This window comes from Kogia breviceps, chromosome 1, assembly GCF_026419965.1.
Source record: "Kogia breviceps isolate mKogBre1 chromosome 1, mKogBre1 haplotype 1, whole genome shotgun sequence".
NCBI classification, from domain to species: Eukaryota; Metazoa; Chordata; class Mammalia; order Artiodactyla; family Physeteridae; genus Kogia; species Kogia breviceps.
In genome coordinates, this window is record NC_081310.1 from 174,161,992 (window position 1) to 174,181,681 (window position 19,690).

The 19,690-nt window shown below is 43.1% G+C and overlaps 1 protein-coding gene across 2 annotated transcripts in view; it reads left to right on the forward strand.

The window, feature by feature from the left end:
- The window catches only part of KIAA0319L (KIAA0319 like), a 110,422-nt gene that overhangs the window by 75,268 nt on the left and 15,464 nt on the right, over nucleotides 1-19,690 (forward strand). For both annotated transcript variants that reach the window (XM_067011716.1, XM_059046827.2), the window contains exons 6-16: nucleotides 729-826; nucleotides 3,702-3,789; nucleotides 4,215-4,307; nucleotides 6,359-6,491; nucleotides 9,553-9,781; nucleotides 10,934-11,057; nucleotides 11,800-11,932; nucleotides 13,931-14,079; nucleotides 15,457-15,608; nucleotides 15,976-16,114; nucleotides 17,661-17,820. In XM_067011716.1, coding sequence (XP_066867817.1) covers nucleotides 729-826; nucleotides 3,702-3,789; nucleotides 4,215-4,307; nucleotides 6,359-6,491; nucleotides 9,553-9,781; nucleotides 10,934-11,057; nucleotides 11,800-11,932; nucleotides 13,931-14,079; nucleotides 15,457-15,608; nucleotides 15,976-16,114; nucleotides 17,661-17,820 — 1,498 coding nt within the window. The remainder of the gene's footprint in view (nucleotides 1-728; nucleotides 827-3,701; nucleotides 3,790-4,214; nucleotides 4,308-6,358; nucleotides 6,492-9,552; nucleotides 9,782-10,933; nucleotides 11,058-11,799; nucleotides 11,933-13,930; nucleotides 14,080-15,456; nucleotides 15,609-15,975; nucleotides 16,115-17,660; nucleotides 17,821-19,690) is intronic.

Genomic DNA, 19,690 nt, shown 5'->3' on the forward strand with positions numbered 1-19,690 from the left:
GAAACCTTCTTACCTAATCCCACCCATTCCTAGCCATAAATCCATCTTGTTCCCAAAAATATTTAAGACCACTTTAACTGGGGAGGGATTCCATTTAGATAACAGGATTCTATCCTCACCCTACCCAGTCATACAGTCTGAGCTACAAATGAAGACCATTTAATGCTTCATTTGATCTTAATTAATTTCAATGGTGCCTGTTTTAAATGGGCCATCCCCTACCACCTTCTGCAGTGTGTTATTTAGCTCAGCAGGAATGAAGTAGCTCTTTTAACTCACCAGGGTGTGATGACCTCAGTGAGACGAGCATTGTTAGCACTCTTTAAAAAGGTATTTTTGAACCATGTTATTTAGAAGTCATTGCAAGAAAATGGCCTTTATTCCCAGTGAGTTCATCCATAGTGGTTTGTAGGGCATGTATTTTCACTGGGATGCCATACCATGAGCAACCTGGTATTTTAGGGGAGGATTGGCCCAAAGTAGTGTGGGTGTGGGGCAGGAATGATCATTGCTGGGAGAGAGTGGAAGAAGCCCTAACTATAGTTGAGTCAGCAGAATCCACCTTTTCTTTCAACAGAATGTTTGGTTTCCCTTTGGCTTTGGGGTGAAACCTTGAAAACTAAGGTCTTGTCAAGATTTAGAAAAATTTTGTTATTCGCAGGCTATGTGGTTGCCCTCTTTGTGTGTAGGTGTGTGTTTTCATGATTTTTGTAACTGCCCTTCTATAGGAGAAACCTACACCTACGACTGGCAGCTGATTACTCATCCTAAAGACTACAGTGGAGAAATGGAAGGGAAACATTCCCGGGTCCTCAAACTATCCAAGGTGAATTTGCCTCCTGTCATTTGCAGGGATGGGGTAGAGGTGTTGACCATTTTCTAACATGTATAATATAGAATTTTGTGTCCACACTTAACTTAGGAACAGTCTTTCAGAAACGAATCCTCCAAAAGTCTGGCTGGCTGACATCCAGTATTTGTTAGTGTATGATTCTCAAATTTTCATTTATGGTGAGAATATTGTATAAGCATAGTGGTGATAGCTGAAAATACACACTAAACAGCTTTTAAGGGTAACATAAGGATTTTAGAATTTGGGAGATAAGCTAGGTTATTTGTGGCCACATGACTGTGTAAATTGGCTCAGTCTTTTTTTGGGATTCAGTGTAGTTATTAAGAGCCATAAAAATGTTCATATTCTTTGGCCAAGCAATTTCTTTTTCCTTCCTTCCTTCTTTCTTTCTTTCTTCCTTCCTCCCTCCCTTCCTTCCTTCCTTTCTTTCCTCTCTTTCTTTCAACAACTGTTCATTGTACACTAGTTATGTGGCAGGTATTGGGGATTTACTAGTGAATTAATCATAATATTAACATTAAGGAAAATACAGTCTAGTAGGTGCTACTGACCAGAATAAGAGGAGTACACTAGGTCAGTGCATGGGGTATTGAAGCCCTGGGGAGTTAGAGTAGATTTCTTAGAGTTGGCCTAGTTGGGTCATGAAAGGTGACTGGCTTACTGGGTAAAGGGTGGAGTGGTAATACCCCAAGCAGAGGAAGCAATGTGTCCACTGGGCCAAATAAAAAAGAGAAATGTGGGAAAAAGGGAATTTTATGTGGTTCATCCTGACTGGACCCCATGGTATGAGAGGAACAGTGGCACAAGTAAGTTGGAGAGATGCAGGTGCCAGACTGCACAGAGCCTTGTGTGTGCCAGAGTGAGGCCTTTGACTCTTATCCAGAGGGAATACGGCGCCTTAAAACCTTAAGCAGGAGAATGACATGTTCAGATTTTCAGTTTAGAAGGATCACCCTGACTGCAGATTGGAGGAGATAGGACTCAAACTAGGGAGACCAGGGAGGAATCTATTGAAAAATGTAGGTGTGAGATGATAATAGTCTGAGTGAAAAAAAACTAAATAAATAAAATAAAACTTAAAAACCACCTATTGAGCTCTTACCATGTGCCAGAAACAGTGCTAATTATTTTATGCAGTTATTTCATTTAATCTTCCTAACAACCCCAAGATGTAAATATTAGTATTTGTTTTACAAATGATGAAACTAAAAATTAGAAAAACAAAGTGGTTTGGCCAAAGTGCACAAAGCTATTAAATGGTAGATTTGAACTGGAACTTTCCATCTCTAAGCCCATGTGCTTAACAACTGTGCTTTGATGAATGGTTAAAAACTAAGGTGATGACAGTGTGAATGGAGAGAAGTGGGTGGATTTGAGAAATATTATGGAGGTCAACTTGGTGATCAATTAATTGGGTGGAGGTGTTGAGAAAGAGAAGTCCAGGATAATTTTAGCCTTTTGGCTTAGACACCTCGTTGGATGTTGGTATATTTGTGGTGATATTCACTGAAATGAGGAACGTAGAAAGAGGAGCAAGTTTGGAAGAGGTTTGCAGATGGTTAATTTATGTTGGGACAGAGTGAGTTTGAGGTACCTGTGAAACATTTGAGTGGAGGAACCAATAAGTAGTTGGGGGTAAGGGGCTAGAGATCAGGATGCAAGTCCGGGCTGGAGAGATAAATTTGTACACCAGCGTCAAATAGTTGACAACTGAAGCCATGAATAGATGAAAACATCCAGAGAGTGTGTAGAGTGAAGTAATAAATGGATTGCAATTGGAATCCTGGGGAACACTGTCATTAAAGGTATGGAAGGAAGAGGAAATGGAAGAAAATGAGGAGTAGGCCTAGAAGTGAAAGCCAAGGAAGGAGAGCATTACAAGAAGAAGGAAGTGGTCAGAAATGCTCCATGCATTCAGTTAGCATTTACCCAAAGGAGATAATTCAAAAGAAAGAAAAAAATCATTTTACCTGAAAGATGTTCACCACAGCATTAGTTACAATAGTAAAATTTTGGAGACAACCCAAATATCCAACAATGTGAAATGCTTATGTGAATTATGGCACATTTATTCATGTACTATTCTGCAACCATTAAAATGACTATTTAAGAGACTGTTCTAATGGGGAAAGTATTCAGGCTAAATGAATGGAAGAAAGAATAATAAAAAGTTTGATATATCGTGATTTTAGCTAGGCCCTGAATACCACTGAAATATGAGCTCCTCAAAGGTAGGGACCTTATCTAATTCCTCTCCAAACCCCAAGCCTAGGACAATGACCACATATAATTGATTCTCAATACATGTTTGTTGAACAGATGTACTGTTTATAGCTCTTTTTTTGGATGTGGTAAAAGATTAGAAGGAAATAAGAAAAATGTGATTAATTGGGGTGTTAGGACAATGGGATTGTGGGTGATTTTTTTAATGTTATGTTCATACAGTTAGTGGAAATCAGGAGGGGGAAATATTCAGACATTTGAGAGCTATTTGGTGATTTTACAAAATGTTTTTCTTTGCAGAGATGATTGTTTTAATTTCATAACTGTGAAGTAGGATGGTTGGGCCCTTAATGTTCTTCTGAAAAGAAAATGGGAGTACAGAGATATTGAAATCCCTTCTGTTGTTCCGAGTCAGCTAGTAATAAGAGTCACATAAAAAGCTATGGTTTTTTAGTTTATAATTCATTGTTTCATATCTTCAGCTAGTCTACTTTCTCCATTTTGGAAATGGTGCAAGAAGAGGAGAATTCAAGAAACAGCATTGGAAAATTCAGATGTGTGTGTTATTTTAAATATAATTGCTGCTGTTTGTGGTTGTCTAAAAGATCTTCTCTCATTTCTGCAGCTCACTCCAGGCCTGTATGAATTCAAAGTGATTGTAGATGGTCAAAATGCCCACGGGGAGGGCTATGTGAATGTGACAGTGAAACCAGGTATGTTACCCAGCCCCAGCCATGTCTCCACTGCTCCCTCTGCAGGATTCCCGAGGAGATGGAGATTTGATTTTAGGGGTTTTAAATTCTCATTCTTTTTTTGTAATATATTTATGTATTGGGCAATTCCTAGTTCACAAAGCTTGTTTGTTGTCCACCTCTACTCAGCTTGCTTGAAAGCAGGAAGTTGCTGCTATAGTACGCTCAGGGCATGGCCTTAGCAGTCGTCAGTTTTAGAAGAGGCTTTAACACTCCCAGGTGTCTTAGGTTAGAATGGCAACCTGATCTTGTGACCTTCCCATTTGGTGATGCTCAGCTCTCACTTACGTAATGGAAACTGACTTATGCTCCACCCAGATATGGCCTGCTTCTCCTATAATTTATAAAGACCCTCTTCCAATTTCTTGTGGGTCGTGTTCTTGCAGAGCCCCGTAAGAATCGGCCTCCTGTTGCCATTGTGTCACCACAGTTCCAGGAGATCTCTCTGCCAACCACTTCTACAGTCATTGATGGCAGCCGTGAGTACTTGTCTAGGCATGATGTTTTAGAAGAGCCTTCACTGTGTACTGGTAGAAGGTTTAGGGCCAGGTATGTCTGCGTACTGTTTAGGCCAGTCCTCTTGGCCGTGTTAGGGGAAGACCAACCATCTGAAGCAATTGATTAGGAAGTAAAAATCAGACAGGCCCTGTTTAAAATCCCCGTGTGGCCTGTCTGCAGTAATAGTTCTGCTCTGAGATTGTAAGAAAGTAGGATTATTCATGTATTTAGCATTATTTTAGTTGAAACTTGCTGGTTTTCAAATTCGCTTGCCTGGAGTTGCCATCCTTAGCTATGGAAACAAAGCTCCTTCCTATCATGACAAGATAAGTAACTGAGAGTCTTGACAAAGAGCTCTCACTCAGCCATCACTGCCTAGCAAGATTCTCGACAGCCTTCTCCTGGAGAAACTCACAGAATGGAGCACACACCCCTGCCTGGGCCCATTGTTAACATGTCACCCTTCAGAGTAGTGTCACCTGATGGGTGACATGAGAGGATTTCTGGGCCTTGGCTCTGTGAGTGCAAGAGGTTTCGGGCCTGTCGCCCTCCAGCATTGGCTTGGTCTCTCTGGAGGCCCGTTAAGGCCCTGTCGCCCCTGAGTGTCTTGGCACAACAGGGGCTTGTGGCAGAGGCAGCTGCTGCTTTAGCAGAGGGACCTCTAGCAGGTTAACCCTTTCATGTAGGTGATTCTGGCCAGAAGAGGAGGACAGAAGAGTAGCAGGCCAAGAGGAAGAGGCAGAATAGGAAGAAACACTTGTGAGAGTGGCAGAAAGGGTTCACTTAGTGCGATTTTATTTTATATTTTTGATTAGATCAAAGTTGAATAAGATGTAAAGGTACACAGTGAAAAGAATCACTACCCTCCCGGTCTCCCAACTATCCAGTTTTCCTCCAGACAACCAATGGTATTATCTTATGTATCTTTCCAGAGATATTTGATGCATATATAAGAAAATACATATACAGTCCTTATGACAACACATTACGTGCACTGTTACGTACAGTGCTTGTTTCTATATGTTGGAGAATTTTTCTGAATTAATACATGCAATACTTCTTCATTCTTTTTTTCCTTTAATGATTACATAGCCTTCCATGATATGAATATATGATTTCAAGGTATGACTATGTACTGTTTTCAATCTCTATTGATGACCATTTAGATTATTTTTGACTTGCTATTACAAATAAGGTTATCGTGAATAACCTTGTAAGCATGACATTTAACACAAATATTAAATGTCCTACAGATACACAACACAAGTGCAAGTAGATTTGAAGGATTAAATTCTTAGAAGAGGAATTGCAGGGACAAAGATAAATTTTCCCAAATTGCTTCTTATAGAGGTTGTATCACTTTATGCTTCCACCATGACTTATGAGGGGGCCTCTTTCCCCACACTTTTACCCACATAATGTGTTGTGAAACTTTGGTTTTTACCAATTTGAGAGGTTAAAAAATGCTATTTCGGGCTTCCCTGGTGGCGCAGTGGTTGAGAGTCCGCCTGCCCATGCAGGGGACACAGGTTCGTGCCCCGGTCTGGGAAGATCCCACATGCCGTGGAGCGGCTGGGCCCATGAGCCATGGCCGCTGAGCGTGCGCGTCCGGAGCCTGTGCTCCACAACAGGAGAGGCCACAACAGTGAGAGGCCCACGTACCGCAAAAAAAAAAAAAATGCTATCTCAAGTGTAATTTAAATTTGCATTTCTTTTTTAAGTGAGGTTGAGTATCTTTTCATGTGCTTAAGACCTTTTGATTCTCCTTTTTTTATACATATACTTAATACAGTAGAGTTTTAACCAGAGGTTGCCTGTGTTGGAGTCCTTGGAAAACTATGCAGTGGAATATTCATAGAGAGGCAGAATGACCCAATAATCCGAGGGAAGAAACGCTCTGGAGAGATAGTCTGTAATTTCATGAAGTTTTCCTAACCTCAAATCTCTGGGTAGTTGCCCTGGTTTGTGTAAACTGGATAAGTGCTAAGACCCAGTGCTCTCGAGCTGTAACTGATATTTCTTTACGGTCAAGAAAGCACGGATGATGATAAGATCGTCCAGTACCATTGGGAAGAACTTAAGGGACCTCTGAGAGAAGAGAAGATTTCTGAAGATACAGCCATATTAAAACTAAGTAAGCTCGTCCCTGGGAACTACACTTTCAGGTAAATTTGGATCCTTCAAGTTTACCATAGGCCATTTTTTTCCCCTTGTGGGTTTCACATTCTTATAGGAGTCACTCTGACAGATATCAAATTCCCTGTAGAGTTGGCTGATAATGTAGCCTTTGGTTCCACTGGTTCTTTGAGCCATGTTGTAACTGTGGTCACAATAGTGATAACTTTTTAGGGCAAAGGTCCTTGCATAATAGATCAGGATCCACACAGCTAATCCTTCTCAAAGCCTTATTTGGCATATATCCAAACCTTTTTTTAGAATTTCTGTCATTAAGTGAAAGGGCCCATCTTCCTTTGCCTTTTCTCAGGAAAAATCTAGAAGGAATCTGCTCTCATCTCTCCCCTTTGGGAAATGCTTCCTCAACTTAGGATATATCAAAATCTTTACTTTTGACTTATTGGTTTATTTGAATATGATTTGTAGCATCTTTCTCTGTTGGGGCTTTTCAGAGAATTTGATTCAAAGTCAGTTCTTTTGGGAACTAGTGTTGATATACTAGACTGTGATTAATGAGTGTGAGGCTGACCCTAGAGTAATCCTCCTTATATTTGCATTATTCACTGTAGGCTATGAAGCACTCGTACATGAGTGTCACACAAACACCATATGTACACTAGACCATCCTCATTTTACATCTGAGAAAAATGAGGCTTGGTGTATTTACTAACTTCTCTGAGGTCACACAGCTAGAGCTGAAATGCAGATTTTCTAATCCCCAAGTCAGGTCTCATTCTACTCTGCTCCTTGACTTGGCCTATACGTATTTTGTTTATGCTTCCTTGAATGCCCTTCTCAATCTGTTGGGACTCTGCCTATCTTTAAGGACCTCCTCAGTTTCTGTGAGTCTCTCTGAGATCCCTCTAGAGAGGAGAGGGTATGTCCCTCCTCTTTCCCTGTTGCACTCAGTGCCTCTATGTGGTGTGTGGTGCCTGCCATGGTGCAACGGCTTGTTCATGGGTATCTGCCTTCCCCACTGGATCTGAGATTAACCACGTTTTAGACACTACCAGAGATGCAGCAAGGAATGTCCTAGCACAGCACCTACCATATAAATAAATATACAAGTTCTGACTTAGCAGCACTCTTCATTGACTCAAGACTTCAAGTGAATGAAGGGTAGCTGCTATTACAACAAGGTAGGAGCCTTCTCACTGAATTAAAATGGAAATGTGAGTTGGTTTTCACCTTGGATTTCTAATATAGGAATTTTAACATTTATGGAATTTAGTCTGGGTGATGTTGATCCTTTTTGAAATAGTAACAGTAATAGCTACTGCTTCTTGAACATTTACTGTGTTAAGTACTGTTCTGAGCTCTTTGCATGCAGTAGCTCATTTAACCCTTGTACCTGGTATTATAATGGCTCTTATTTTACAGATTAGGAAATATAGTCACAGAGAGGTTAAGTAACTTGCCCAAGGTCACACAGGTTGTCTGATTCCAGAGTCTGAGCTTTTAACCACAATGTTAACCTAGAGCGTTTTGGGTGAATGGGATATTGGATGCAGTTCTTTTTTTCTAAGCCTCAGTCCATGAAATGATGGGATTGGGCTTGATTAGCATTAAGGTCCAATCTGTTTGATTCCACTTACCTTTTCCTTTCCCCTGCTTTTACACGGCAGTGGCCTCTTTCCCCAGCCCTGTGGTCAGCTGCTGTTTGGTTCCAGAACTTTTGCGTGCAAGCCAGGGACTGTCTGAGGTGAAAGTCAGCATAATGGGCAGCTGCCATTTTGCCATCTGTCTGTAACTTGCTTTTGTTCTGAAATAGGAGACAAATAAGACATGTTAAAAAAAAACAAACTGAAAACAGAGAAACTGGAAAGAGAGGAAAACTTCTGTGGATTTTTCTTTTTCAGATGTTTGCTGATTTGCACATGTCTGTGTGTCTGATGTTTTTGTGTTCTTTTTCTAAAAGCTGTAATATCAGAAGTCCCCTTAAGACCATAGGTAAAAAGTGAGATTGTGGGATGAAAACCCCACAGATGTCTGGCTCTTTCTGTGGCTGGTTGTGAGACTTAAACAAACGACATGTCTTTTATATGCTTTTCCTCTTTTTCTGTCAGCAAAATGGAAGCAGCCCAAGCCTCCTTGCTCACTTACGCTCACATTGTGAGGTGGCAAGAGAAGCTTTAGGCTGTTCAGCTGGAAGGCATCATTTAGGTAGAAGCCTGCTCTTACAAATGAACATTTTTTTTTTCTCTTGCAAATTCTCTTTCACACTGGCACAAACTGTGGGACGCTTGCGTAGGAGAATTCATTTCCATCTCAGGCTCCTATCTTACTGGAGCTAGCCCTCCTGGTCCATCCTAGAGACAGGCTGTCTGCCCAGGAAGTCCATTCTTGTGCTGTGTACACAGCCAAAACAGGATGATGGGAGGAGAGCCTGCTGCAGTCAAAGCTTGCTTTATTTAGTGTAGCGTCTTTGAACCCCATAGGAATAGTGGCCAGGGATTATCGCTTCTTAAGACTTGCTTCTGGGCTTTGGAGTCAGAGAACTGGGCTTGCATGTTGGCTCACTGTTTAGCTCTGGGCAGGTTTCTTGCCTCTCTAAGGCTTCTATAATAGTGAGGTTGATGATACCTATTCTATATGATTATTGTGAGGGCCAGATCAGACAATGCTTATAAAGGTCCCAGCCACAGACACATGCAGGCAGCAGAGTGAAATGGTGCTAGAGGTATATTGTCTAGATTTAGATCCTGACTCCACTATTTTCAAGCTTTCAAGCTTGGTCAAGTTACTTTACCTCTTTTTGCTTCGGTCTCCTCATAAGTATAAGGAGTAAAATGGGGATAGTACTTTATAGAGCTGTTGTGAGGATTGAATGAGATACAAAGTGCTTAGAACAGTGTCTGGCACACAGTGAACCCTCAGTCAGTGTTAGCTTCTAGTATTATTCTAACTTTCCAAAAAGAATGGGTTAGAATTGGTTACCGATTGGTAATCCTGCCACATTGGTATTTTTTAGCCTTGATTTTCAGTTCTTCCATGTTTATTCCTCTTTCTTTAAGACCATCCCTGATTGCATCCCTCTCTCTTTCCTGATAGCTTGACCGTAGTAGACTCTGATGGAGCTACCGACTCTACCACTGCAAGCCTGACGGTGAACAAGGCTGTGGATTACCCCCCTGTGGCCAATGCAGGCCCCAACCAAGTGATCACCCTGCCCCAAAACTCCATCACCCTCTTTGGGAATCAGAGCACTGATGACCACGGCATCACCAGCTACGAGTGGTCACTCAGCCCCAACAGCAAAGGGAAAGTGATGGAGATGCAGGTAGGAGGGAATAGTTTCTGTCTTTTCTTGCCCAGGGAGTTAGAGCTGCTGCACTGGGTCACCCATCCAAGGCTTATATTTCTCCATCTTAATAACCAAAGTCAGATTAGTGAGTAGAACATTTGAATTTTTAAAAAAATCTGGAAAGATTAAGGGGCCTTTAGTTAACACATTAGCAAAAACTTTATCTTAAATGTTTAGTATTAGAGGAAAAGACTGGTAGCTGCTCTAGGATAATTTCAGGGAGTAAAATTCTTTAGAAGCTACAAGCAAATTTTTTTAAATTAATTTTTATCGGAGTATAGTTGCTTTAAAATGTGTTAGTTTCTGCTGAAGGGTGCAAATTTTAGTGAGCTATTACAAATTGGAGGAGATTGCTTGAGTATCTCTCTGGAGATACTTAAGAAGAGACTAGCTCTGTCACCAGGCAGGTAACGTAAGTAAATGAAGAAAACTGGATGGGGACTGTGGCAAACCAGAGGGCGTAAGCCCTGACCAAAGGGGTCAGCAGTCAGGCTGGTTGTTGCCACGCTGGAGTATCATCCCAGTGTTGCTAGGTCCTCCAGCTTTTCAAGACAAGACAGAAACCTAGACTTCTATGTGAAATTTTCCAACTTTTAAGAACCCTAAGGCCAAATAAAATGTCTGCAAGGTATTAGGTTAGGTTTCTCCACTGTTGCAGAATCTGTACAGACCTGTAAGGGCACGCACAGCAGTACAAAGCATCTTGAGTTGTTGCTGCCATGTTTTATCGAGGCAGCTTTGTTAGGATCACGCTGTGTGGCTGCAGTAGGAAGAACATTGTTTTGTAAATTGTGTTATTTTACTATATGTTCATGGTTTTCTTTCTGCTTGGGTCATAGAAATGGATCTTGATTATCTCTGCACATTTTCCTGTACTCACCTACCTTGTGAGAGCTCTGACTTTATTTGAAACTGTTGCTGTGTCAGAGGGTTATTTCCTTGAAGGGTGAAACTTTTAACAAGATGTCCCACAGTGTCTGATTGAGCATTCAGTAATTATGTTGAATTGGGAGGTAATGGCCCACTACCAACCTAGGTTTAGAAAACTCGGTAAATCATTTAGACCAGAGGAGGAGTTCTTGTATGATGTGATTCCGGGAGTCCACTTGTCTGTATTTATATATCCAGGGTGTTAGAACACCGACCCTGCAGCTCTCTGCCATGCAAGAAGGAGACTATACTTACCAACTCACAGTGACTGACACAATAGGACAGCAGGCCACTGCTCAAGTGACTGTTATTGTGCAGCCTGGTAAGTTCTAACCTTGCGGTGCAGGCTCTTCTGTCGGCTGGTCCATTGACCCTTGTGGGGAGAAGAGGGCTTGGGTTCTGAGCTCTGTGAGGGTGCAAGTGGGAGTTCCCAATCCACCAAGCCCCTGGCAGCTGCTGTTGTCCATTCCCCTAGTGCTTTCTTCATAGCTAGAGAGAAGGAGTATTTCACAGCCTCGCTTGTGCCCTTCCTCTTGGCTAGTTATTGTGCCTTCAAGGGGAGCTAGCAGATAGAGTCTCTGCCAGCCCAAATCTTACTATGTCCTTTTTTTTTTTTGGCTGCAGCTTGCAGGATCTCACTTTCCCGACCAGGGATTGAACCCGGGCCACAGCAGTGAAAGCACCGAATCCTAACCACTAGACCACCAGGGAACTCCTCCCACCATGTCCTTTCCTGGGCAGCTTAAAGCCCACTTCCTCAAGAAAGCCTTACCTTATCTTTCAGACCCTCTCATTTGAACTCCTATAGCATTACACTTCAAATTTAGCATGGCACTGTAGCTTCATTGTATTCTTTCATGTTCTTTCAGAGTTGTTTTATACGTTTCAGTCTAATATTCTTCATGCGAGCTCCCTGACCATACCCTTACCTCACACAGTATCTGACAGTTCTATGAGTGGAGAGGCAGAGTCCTTGAGGCTTCCAGAACATATGTCCCAATTGGTTCCTCTCCTTTCCCAGCTGGACTGCCTGCTTTTGAACTCCCAAGTCTCTTGTCTTCTAGAAAACAACAAGCCTCCACAGGCAGATGCAGGTCCAGATAAAGAGCTGACTCTTCCCATGGATAGCACAACCCTGGATGGCAGCAAAAGCTCAGATGATCAGAAAATTATCTCATATCTCTGGGAAAAAACACAGTGAGTATTGACACAAAATCCCTATGTATGCAAGGGCTCCAGACCTTTGAAGAGAAAGGTTTTATTTGCTTTTAAGAGTTTACTTTCTCTTATTAGCTTTATCCAAGGGGAATTACTGAGAAAGAAATGTTTGCAATCCCAAACTTCAACTCTAAGAAAAATATAATTTTTGTAAGAAAAAAAAAAGAACGCTTACCATTAGCTGTCCCCAGGTAGTACTTTGTGGTCCTGGTGCTTTTACAGGTACAATCCATTTGCTGAAATGCATAGTTTAATTACACTTGAGAGGCAGGATGGAAGGGGTAATGGAGCAGAAAAATACTATTGCTCAAAATTAACTGGGTAAGGCTGTCAGGGGGGATGGGACAGAGCGGCTCTTAAGGAGAATTGAAAATTCATCTCCAAAATGAAAACATTACTCTGTTATTGTTTCCTTGAAGATACCATATACCATTTATGTTAGCCAGAGGCCAAAGGCAATAACCAAAATAATACTAATTAAATTGGAATTACCTAATCGAACCATTCCTGGTTCTCACAGTTTCTTTCAGCTCCTTTAACTTTTTTTTTTTTTTTTTTTTTTTTTTTTTACGGTACGCGGGCCTCTCACTGTTCTGGCCTCTCCCGTTGCGGAGCACAGGCTCCGGACGCGCAGGCTCAGCGGCCATGGCTCACAGGCTCAGCCGCTCCGCGGCATGTGGGATCTTCCCGGACCGGGGCATGAACCCGTGTCCCCTGCATCGGCAGGCAGACTCCCAACCGCTGCGCCACCAGGGAAGCCCTCTTTCAGCTCATTTAAACCATAACAAATGAAACTCAGATTATATGCAGGATCCCACAGGAAGCAATCCCAAGGAAGAGTTAAAAGCATTCCCAATTTCCAAAGGTAGCAAACCATAGGATAGACTGAGTTTTTTGTTTTTGCTTTTGTTTTTGACTAGGATGTTAGAGATGGGTGGGGAGGGGCTGTAATTTGACTTGTAAAAGCACTTGACTTACGATTAGTGAGTTGGATTCTAGAAATGATTTTCCTTAGCTTTCGTTTCTATCTTTTGGACAACCTAATTTTCCTCAACCCAGCATGTTTTAATTATAACTGTTTATTAAAGATACAGCAGGTAAACCTTTTAGTTGAGTTTTATTAGTGTTTACAGCAGAAATAATCCTTAGCATAGCTTCTTGGAGGAGAATCTGTTTCAAGGGGGGCTTCTAGGATCAGGGTTATACATTTAAAAAAACAGCAAAACAAAACAGAGCAAAACCTGGGAGTCTACAGGTCTCTCTGGTTGTCCTGCAGTGTTAAGGAAAGCTCTGAGGCATTTTGACCCTTGAACAGAAGGGCTGTCTGGTATATGTGCAGTGTTGTGCCTACATGCTGGCCTAGAGCTCGCTCACCTGCTGCAGCGTGAGGCCACAGGGGAGAAGGAAAGATACGGGGCATCCTGGGTCCTCTGTGGCCCCTGTCCAGGAGCTGGAGGGAGTTTTGCCTGTAGAACTGCTAAGAAGAAGATGGCTTTTCCCTGAGAGTTCCTCTGTAGGCTTGGCCCATTTCCTTTCCCTGACTTTTCAGCAAGAGGGAGTTTGGCATGTGATTAAGAAGTGCATTTTGCTTCTTTTCTGGCAAGAGCTGAACCAACCACTGGGCCAGCAATGCTTTTCAGAAACATCACTCTTAAATCATTCTTTTGATCAGAGACCTGCTCAGAGCACTTTCTTCCTTCTACTGGAGCAGCAAAGAGTTTGAATGTTCTAGAAGCTCTTACAAAGGATAAGGCTAGATGTTTGAAAGCTGGTGAATGGAATTTTCTGATCAGCAGGTAGCCTGTATTTTGGGGCCAAATGACACTCTGTCCAAATGGAATATTTTTAAACATGCCCTCTCAAGGTGTGAGAAACAATAGTTCATGTCTTAGCTGAGGCAATAATTGTCTGCTCCTGCGGGGACAGGAGAGCAGTAGACAGGTACAATCCCACCCTCTGGTTTCTCTCTTTGTCCAGGGGACCTGACGGGGTACAGCTTGAGAATGCTAACAGCAGTGTCGCCACTGTGACTGGGCTGCAAGTGGGAACCTACGTGTTCACCTTGACCGTCAAGGATGAGAGGAACCTGCAAAGCCAGAGCTCTGTGAATGTCATTGTCAAAGAAGGTACCTCACTGCCTTGGGTTGGTGCAGCAGCCTCTGGGTCAGATAACTGAAGAATGCATCATCTCTCGTTTGGTTGCAGAAACTGATTAGAGACAAAGTAGGGAAGGAAGTTAGAGGTTAGGGTAGCTGTTAGTTGCTTTTCTACAACAGCCTTTGAGTGAGTGACTTTTAAGGTGAATTTTAACTTCTTGTTTTCTCTCCATTCCTTCTCAGTTGAATAGGGAAAGAAGTAAGGTTTTTTTCCTTTGTATTTTTTTTAAAATTTATTAATTAATTAATTTATTTTTGGCTGCCTTGGGTCTTCGTTGCTACGTGCGGGCTTTCTCTAGTTGCGGCCAGCGGGGGGCTACTCTTCGTTGCGGTGCGCAGGCTTCTCTTGTTGCGGAGCACAGGCTCTAGGCACACGGGCTCAGTAGTTGTGGGTCACGGGCTCTAGAGCACAGGCTCAGTAGTTGTGGCGCACGGGCTTAGTTGCTCCGTGGCCTGTGAGATCTGCCGGGACCAGGGCTTGAACTCGTGTCCCCTGCATTGGTAGGCGGATTCTTAACCACTGCGCCACCAGGGAAGCCCTTCATCTTTATTTTGCCTCTGCTGCTGGGGTTTCTGTGACTCTCCTGCTAGCTACAGTGACACCTGCTGTCAGACCTTAGAATGACCGCCCTGCACTGTAGCTTCCTATGCTCATCGTAGGAGCATGCATGCTGAGGCCCACTTGAACAAAAATATATTGGCCTTGCTCTGGTTTTCAGGCACAGTGATCAGTGATGGTCTTGGGAGAGGTCTATAAGCTGATGGTAGGAAAAACTGTCAGATATGCAGGTGATCCCCAAACACAGTATACTGAACTCAGTGAGTAGAGAGCACACACTGAGTAAACAAAGCTGCAGGTGGGGCCCAGAATAAGAAAAGTGTCTCTCTTCTTTTTCTCTATTAAAGTGCTAAGGAAGGAGTCAAAAGAGATGTTCAGAGAATAACATTTTCAGCCATATTTTGAAGATAATTTGTGGTATCAGCTGATGAAACCTGAACTTCAGGGCTTTAATCCACTTTAGGCCTTCGTTTCCAATCATCATATATCCCCAAGCAGAGAAATGGATTCCTTTGAGGGAGGCTGCTATGAGAATACAAGAGGAAACTATACTTGTGCCCTCTACTGTACTGGTGTCAGGGGAACATTTCTCTGGGTGGGACTGGAGCCTCAGGACCTGTGGCACTGGTGGCATTAACTCTACACTGTTAGTTGCTGGCATGGATAAGCACTTAAAACAGTTCTCCATTTAAGATAATTTTGAAGTTTAATTTCCTTATAAGCATCACAAGAAGCATTTCTTCTTTTTCTGAATGTTACATTTTTTCCCATGGTTTCTCTTTGTTTAGAAATGAACAAACCACCTATAGCCAAGATAACTGGGAATGTGGTAATTACCTTGCCCACAGACACGGCAGAGCTGGACGGCTCCAAGTCCTCAGATGACAAGGGGATAGTCAACTACCTCTGGACTCGAGACGAGGGGAGCCCAGCTGCAGGGGTGAGTGTGCCAGCAGGTGGAGAGCTGCACAAGTCAGGGTGGTGCGATGAGGAGAGGAGGCTGAGCTAAACACTCCAGTACCTGTTTTAACCAAGCAGTCTCTTATGTCAAACCTGGATTGTGCTCTGAAATCCAGGGAGGTTAAATGACTTGCTTAGGGTCACCCCTCAAGCTAGTGTGGAACAGAATATGATTCTTTTCCCTGATCCTGGTTGCTGTGGGCTGTCATGCCATCACAGAGCAGGAACTGCCCCTAGTCAAAGCTGTCTAGCCCAGAGGAGACTTAGTTATGACAGACACAACAGCTCACTCCACAAAAGGAGTGTGGTTTTGTTCTGCCATATAGCCATGTTGTTCAACCCCACAGGAGGTGTTAAACCACTCTGACCACCACCCTGTCCTCTTTCTTTCCAACCTGGTCGAGGGAACCTACACATTTCACCTGAAAGTGACTGATGCAAAGGGTGAGAGTGACACAGACCGGACCACTGTGGAGGTGAAACCTGGTGAGTTCATTTAGTGAGAGTTGGAGTGGAATTGCTGGATCAGCCTAGCAGGGCCTTGATCTTGAGACCCTTCCCCCAGCATGGACAGAGCCAGATGGCATATCCAGCTTTAAAAAAATCTAGAACCCCCAAGCTAAGAACTCCTTAGAGACTTTCTGTTCCAACAAGACCTCTCCTACCCACGCAGAAATATGGACCTCCCTCTACTTAGCTCAGATGGAGAAACAGAAACTCAGAGAGGGCAGGGCTTGCTCAGCTTCACACAGCAGTTGTGTCAGAGCCAGGCCTTTGGGCCCCTACTCCAGCACTTTCTCCTCTACCTGTGACTGATAAGAGAGGGCTCAGGGTGCTTTGGGGATCTGAGCACAGGGATAACTTGAGTCATGATGTCTTATCAGCGCCCGGCTGCAAAAAATTTGATTTAATTTTGTTAAGTTGAGCCTCAGGCTTTATCTGACAACCCCCAGGGAAGGTAAAGTAACTGGCATCCTTTACATTTTTAAGATTTGCAGAAATAAAATTTCTTTCTTAAATGGAACCATGTTTTTGTTTTGTATCGAGGCTAATTTGGTAATAGGGAGGCAGTGAGTACAGGGTGGGGTAGAGCTTTATAAATTCCTGAACAACTGATGAGAAGGTATTAACTTTAAACCTACTCTTTATTAGCTAGGCCAAGCTAATGTACAGATGTCTTAGATGGGAAGGGATCTTGGCAGGTCTTCCAGTCCTTGTCCTGCCTCTCTGAAGGACAAAAGCCAAGACACTATAAAGTCTATTCTGTGTTTAAAATCAGATCACAGATAGTCTACTAATTATATAAATTATACATCATGACAGGCAAATGGTGCATCCAAGTATGTGAATAGGTATTCTGAATAGTCACTTTTAACTTGCAAGTGTAGAATAGTCTTTAGTACATAATCAAAAGTGTAAAGCACAATGGTCTTACAGTTCTAGAGTTGTAAAAACATCATCCAGCTGTGATGTTGTTTTAAGGAAATCCTTGTTTCTTGGCTGCCTGTATTTCCTTTGTGTTTATGGTTTTCAACACTGTAGGGCAGATGCATTCCCATAAGATGGTTGAGATGGAAAATTTCCCTCCCATTGTTGTAGACAAAGTACAGCAAGTTACTGAAAATCAGATTGGATCAGGAGAGATTGCTAGATACCTGCCACTTGGCCTGGAGAGTTCAGCAAAGCCAACAGGGCAGAGATTTTTAAAACAAACCTTGAGGTGTTTCTCTGTTCTCCACTGCCTTCACTAAACCCCATCACTTCGGCCTGGTCCCCAGCACATGTGTGGTAATTGCCAGGTTGGTGTAGAGACCAGGAGTGTTTCTGAAGCTCTCCAAGCCAGCCCCAGATTGCTGGGGACCAGGACAAAGCAGTGGGGAATTCACTATTGTGCCTTTCCATTTTGAAGGAGGGCAGTTGCATTTCTGAATGCTCTCACCACATTCTCTCCTGGGCCAAAGCACATGCACAGTGGCAGGTCTATGTTAACTCTCCTACTTCTGAAGCCATGACTGATCCACATGCTTTCCAGATCCCAGGAAAAACAACCTGGTGGAGATCATCTTGGATGTCAACGTCAGTCAGCTAACTGAGAGGCTGAAGGGGATGTTCATCCGCCAGATTGGGGTCCTCCTGGGGGTGCTGGATTCCGACATCATTGTGCAAAAGATTCAGCCGTACACGGAGCAGAGGTAGCTGGGCAATGAATGGGGGGAGAAAAGGAAAGACCAGGGGGTCCCCTGGGCTTCTTGACTGAATTGAGAAATAGTGTGGGTAGGTAGAGAAGGGTGGGCTCTCTGACCAGGACCCACTCATGGTGTTCATTTTTTTAATGAAGCAGAAATGTACTCTTCTAGTACAGGTAGTGGGCTCCGTACTAGACACTGCAGCAGGGTGCAAGGTCAGAAGAGGTCTATGATGTTTGAAGACCATACTCTAGTAGGGGGGATAATCAAGTTAACATATAGCATCAGTACAGGGTGGATTTGACAGAATAAGTGCTATTGTAAGCAGATAGTGTAGTGGTTCCCCAAGAAAGAGAACCAGGCATGGCTTTCTTGACCTAAGCAAAGCCATTTTTGGCCTAAGCCATTTTGCGATCTAAGCCTGGCCACAGTACTTGCCCTTGAACAGGTCTCAGTAATGAATGATCTTAAGGAAAAAAAAGAAGTCAGGAACAGGGAGTTCCCTGGTGGCTTAGTGGTTAGGATTCCAGGCTTTCACTGCCTTGGCCCAGGTTCAATCCCTGGTCGGGGAACTGAGGTCCCACAAGCCACATGGTGTGGCCAAAACAAAACAAAAAAGAATGCAGGCACAAATGACTCTTTTCAGGCAAGAGAAGTAACAATAGCAAAGATAGTAAATCAGTTGTAAAGACTCCCAGTTCTGTTTCAGTGGTAAAGGTAGCCTGAAGTACTTGACAACCAGATCAACTGGAACCTAAGGAATGATGATATCGACCTTTTCTGATCCTCATGACCCTCAGCTAAAGCTTGGACTCTGTCGACTTTTGTCCCAATTCTATGCTGAATTCTCCTCTGCTCAAGCCCCTTCATGAATATGCATGTACCCTGCACTTAAAGCTTCTGCAGTTTTGCTGCTCATGGAGACACTGCTTTGGGAAAGATCCTGGTGTTCTCCTTACTTGCTGCAAGTGGTAAAAGTCTTCCTTCTCGTTTTTGGCTTGGTTGTGTCTTTTGGCTCAGCACCACGTAGAGAACCCAGTTTTCAGGTAACGCAATCATGGAGACACAGGCAAGGGCGATTAATTCTTCCAGGAGGATTGAGGTAGTCCAAAGATTTTCCAGAGTAAAACTTGCACTGATCAAGCATAGAAGGACTAGGAGGAAATTCGGAACAGAGGAACAGCACAAGCAGTGGTCCTGTGGTATGAAAGTACGGAGTTTCCTCTGGAAGAAGTCCTTGGGTTCAGAGCATTTACTGGGCCCTAGGATATGGGGGACAATAAGGCTGGCTCTGTAGACTGAGAACAGTCATAAGCAAGCCAAGCAGTTTAGTTTTAATACTTTGGATAGGAGGACTCAAGTTAGTTGGTTTTATATGTGTGTATTTTTTGTATATTTTGTTTTTGAAGCAAGGATATTCGATTTTTTTTCTTTCCTTAGGGAGATCAAGTAGTGTGGAGGCTAAACTAAAATAGGGAGAGATCAGGACATCCCTTGCAGTCCATTTGTTAAGATACTGTGCTTCCACTGCAGGGAGGGCAGGTTCAATCCCTGGTCTGGGGAACTAAGATCCCGCATGGCACACAGCAGGGAGCTAAGATCCCACAGGCTGCACAGCTCGGCCAAAAAACAAAAAACAGTAGGGAGAGACCAAAGGCTGGGAGACCAATCAGGACGCTTTTCGACTAGTCTAGTAAAAAAGGTGATAACACCTGAATTGAGGGAGTGGCAGTGGAAGTGGCAGAAGAGAAGAGGAAATTTAAAAGAAATTCAGAGATAAATCAGTAGGACTTCGTGACCTTTGGGGAATGAAAGTGAGTGAGCCATCAAATATGAGGATTTTTGTTTGGATGCCTAGATAGATGGTGAATGCCAT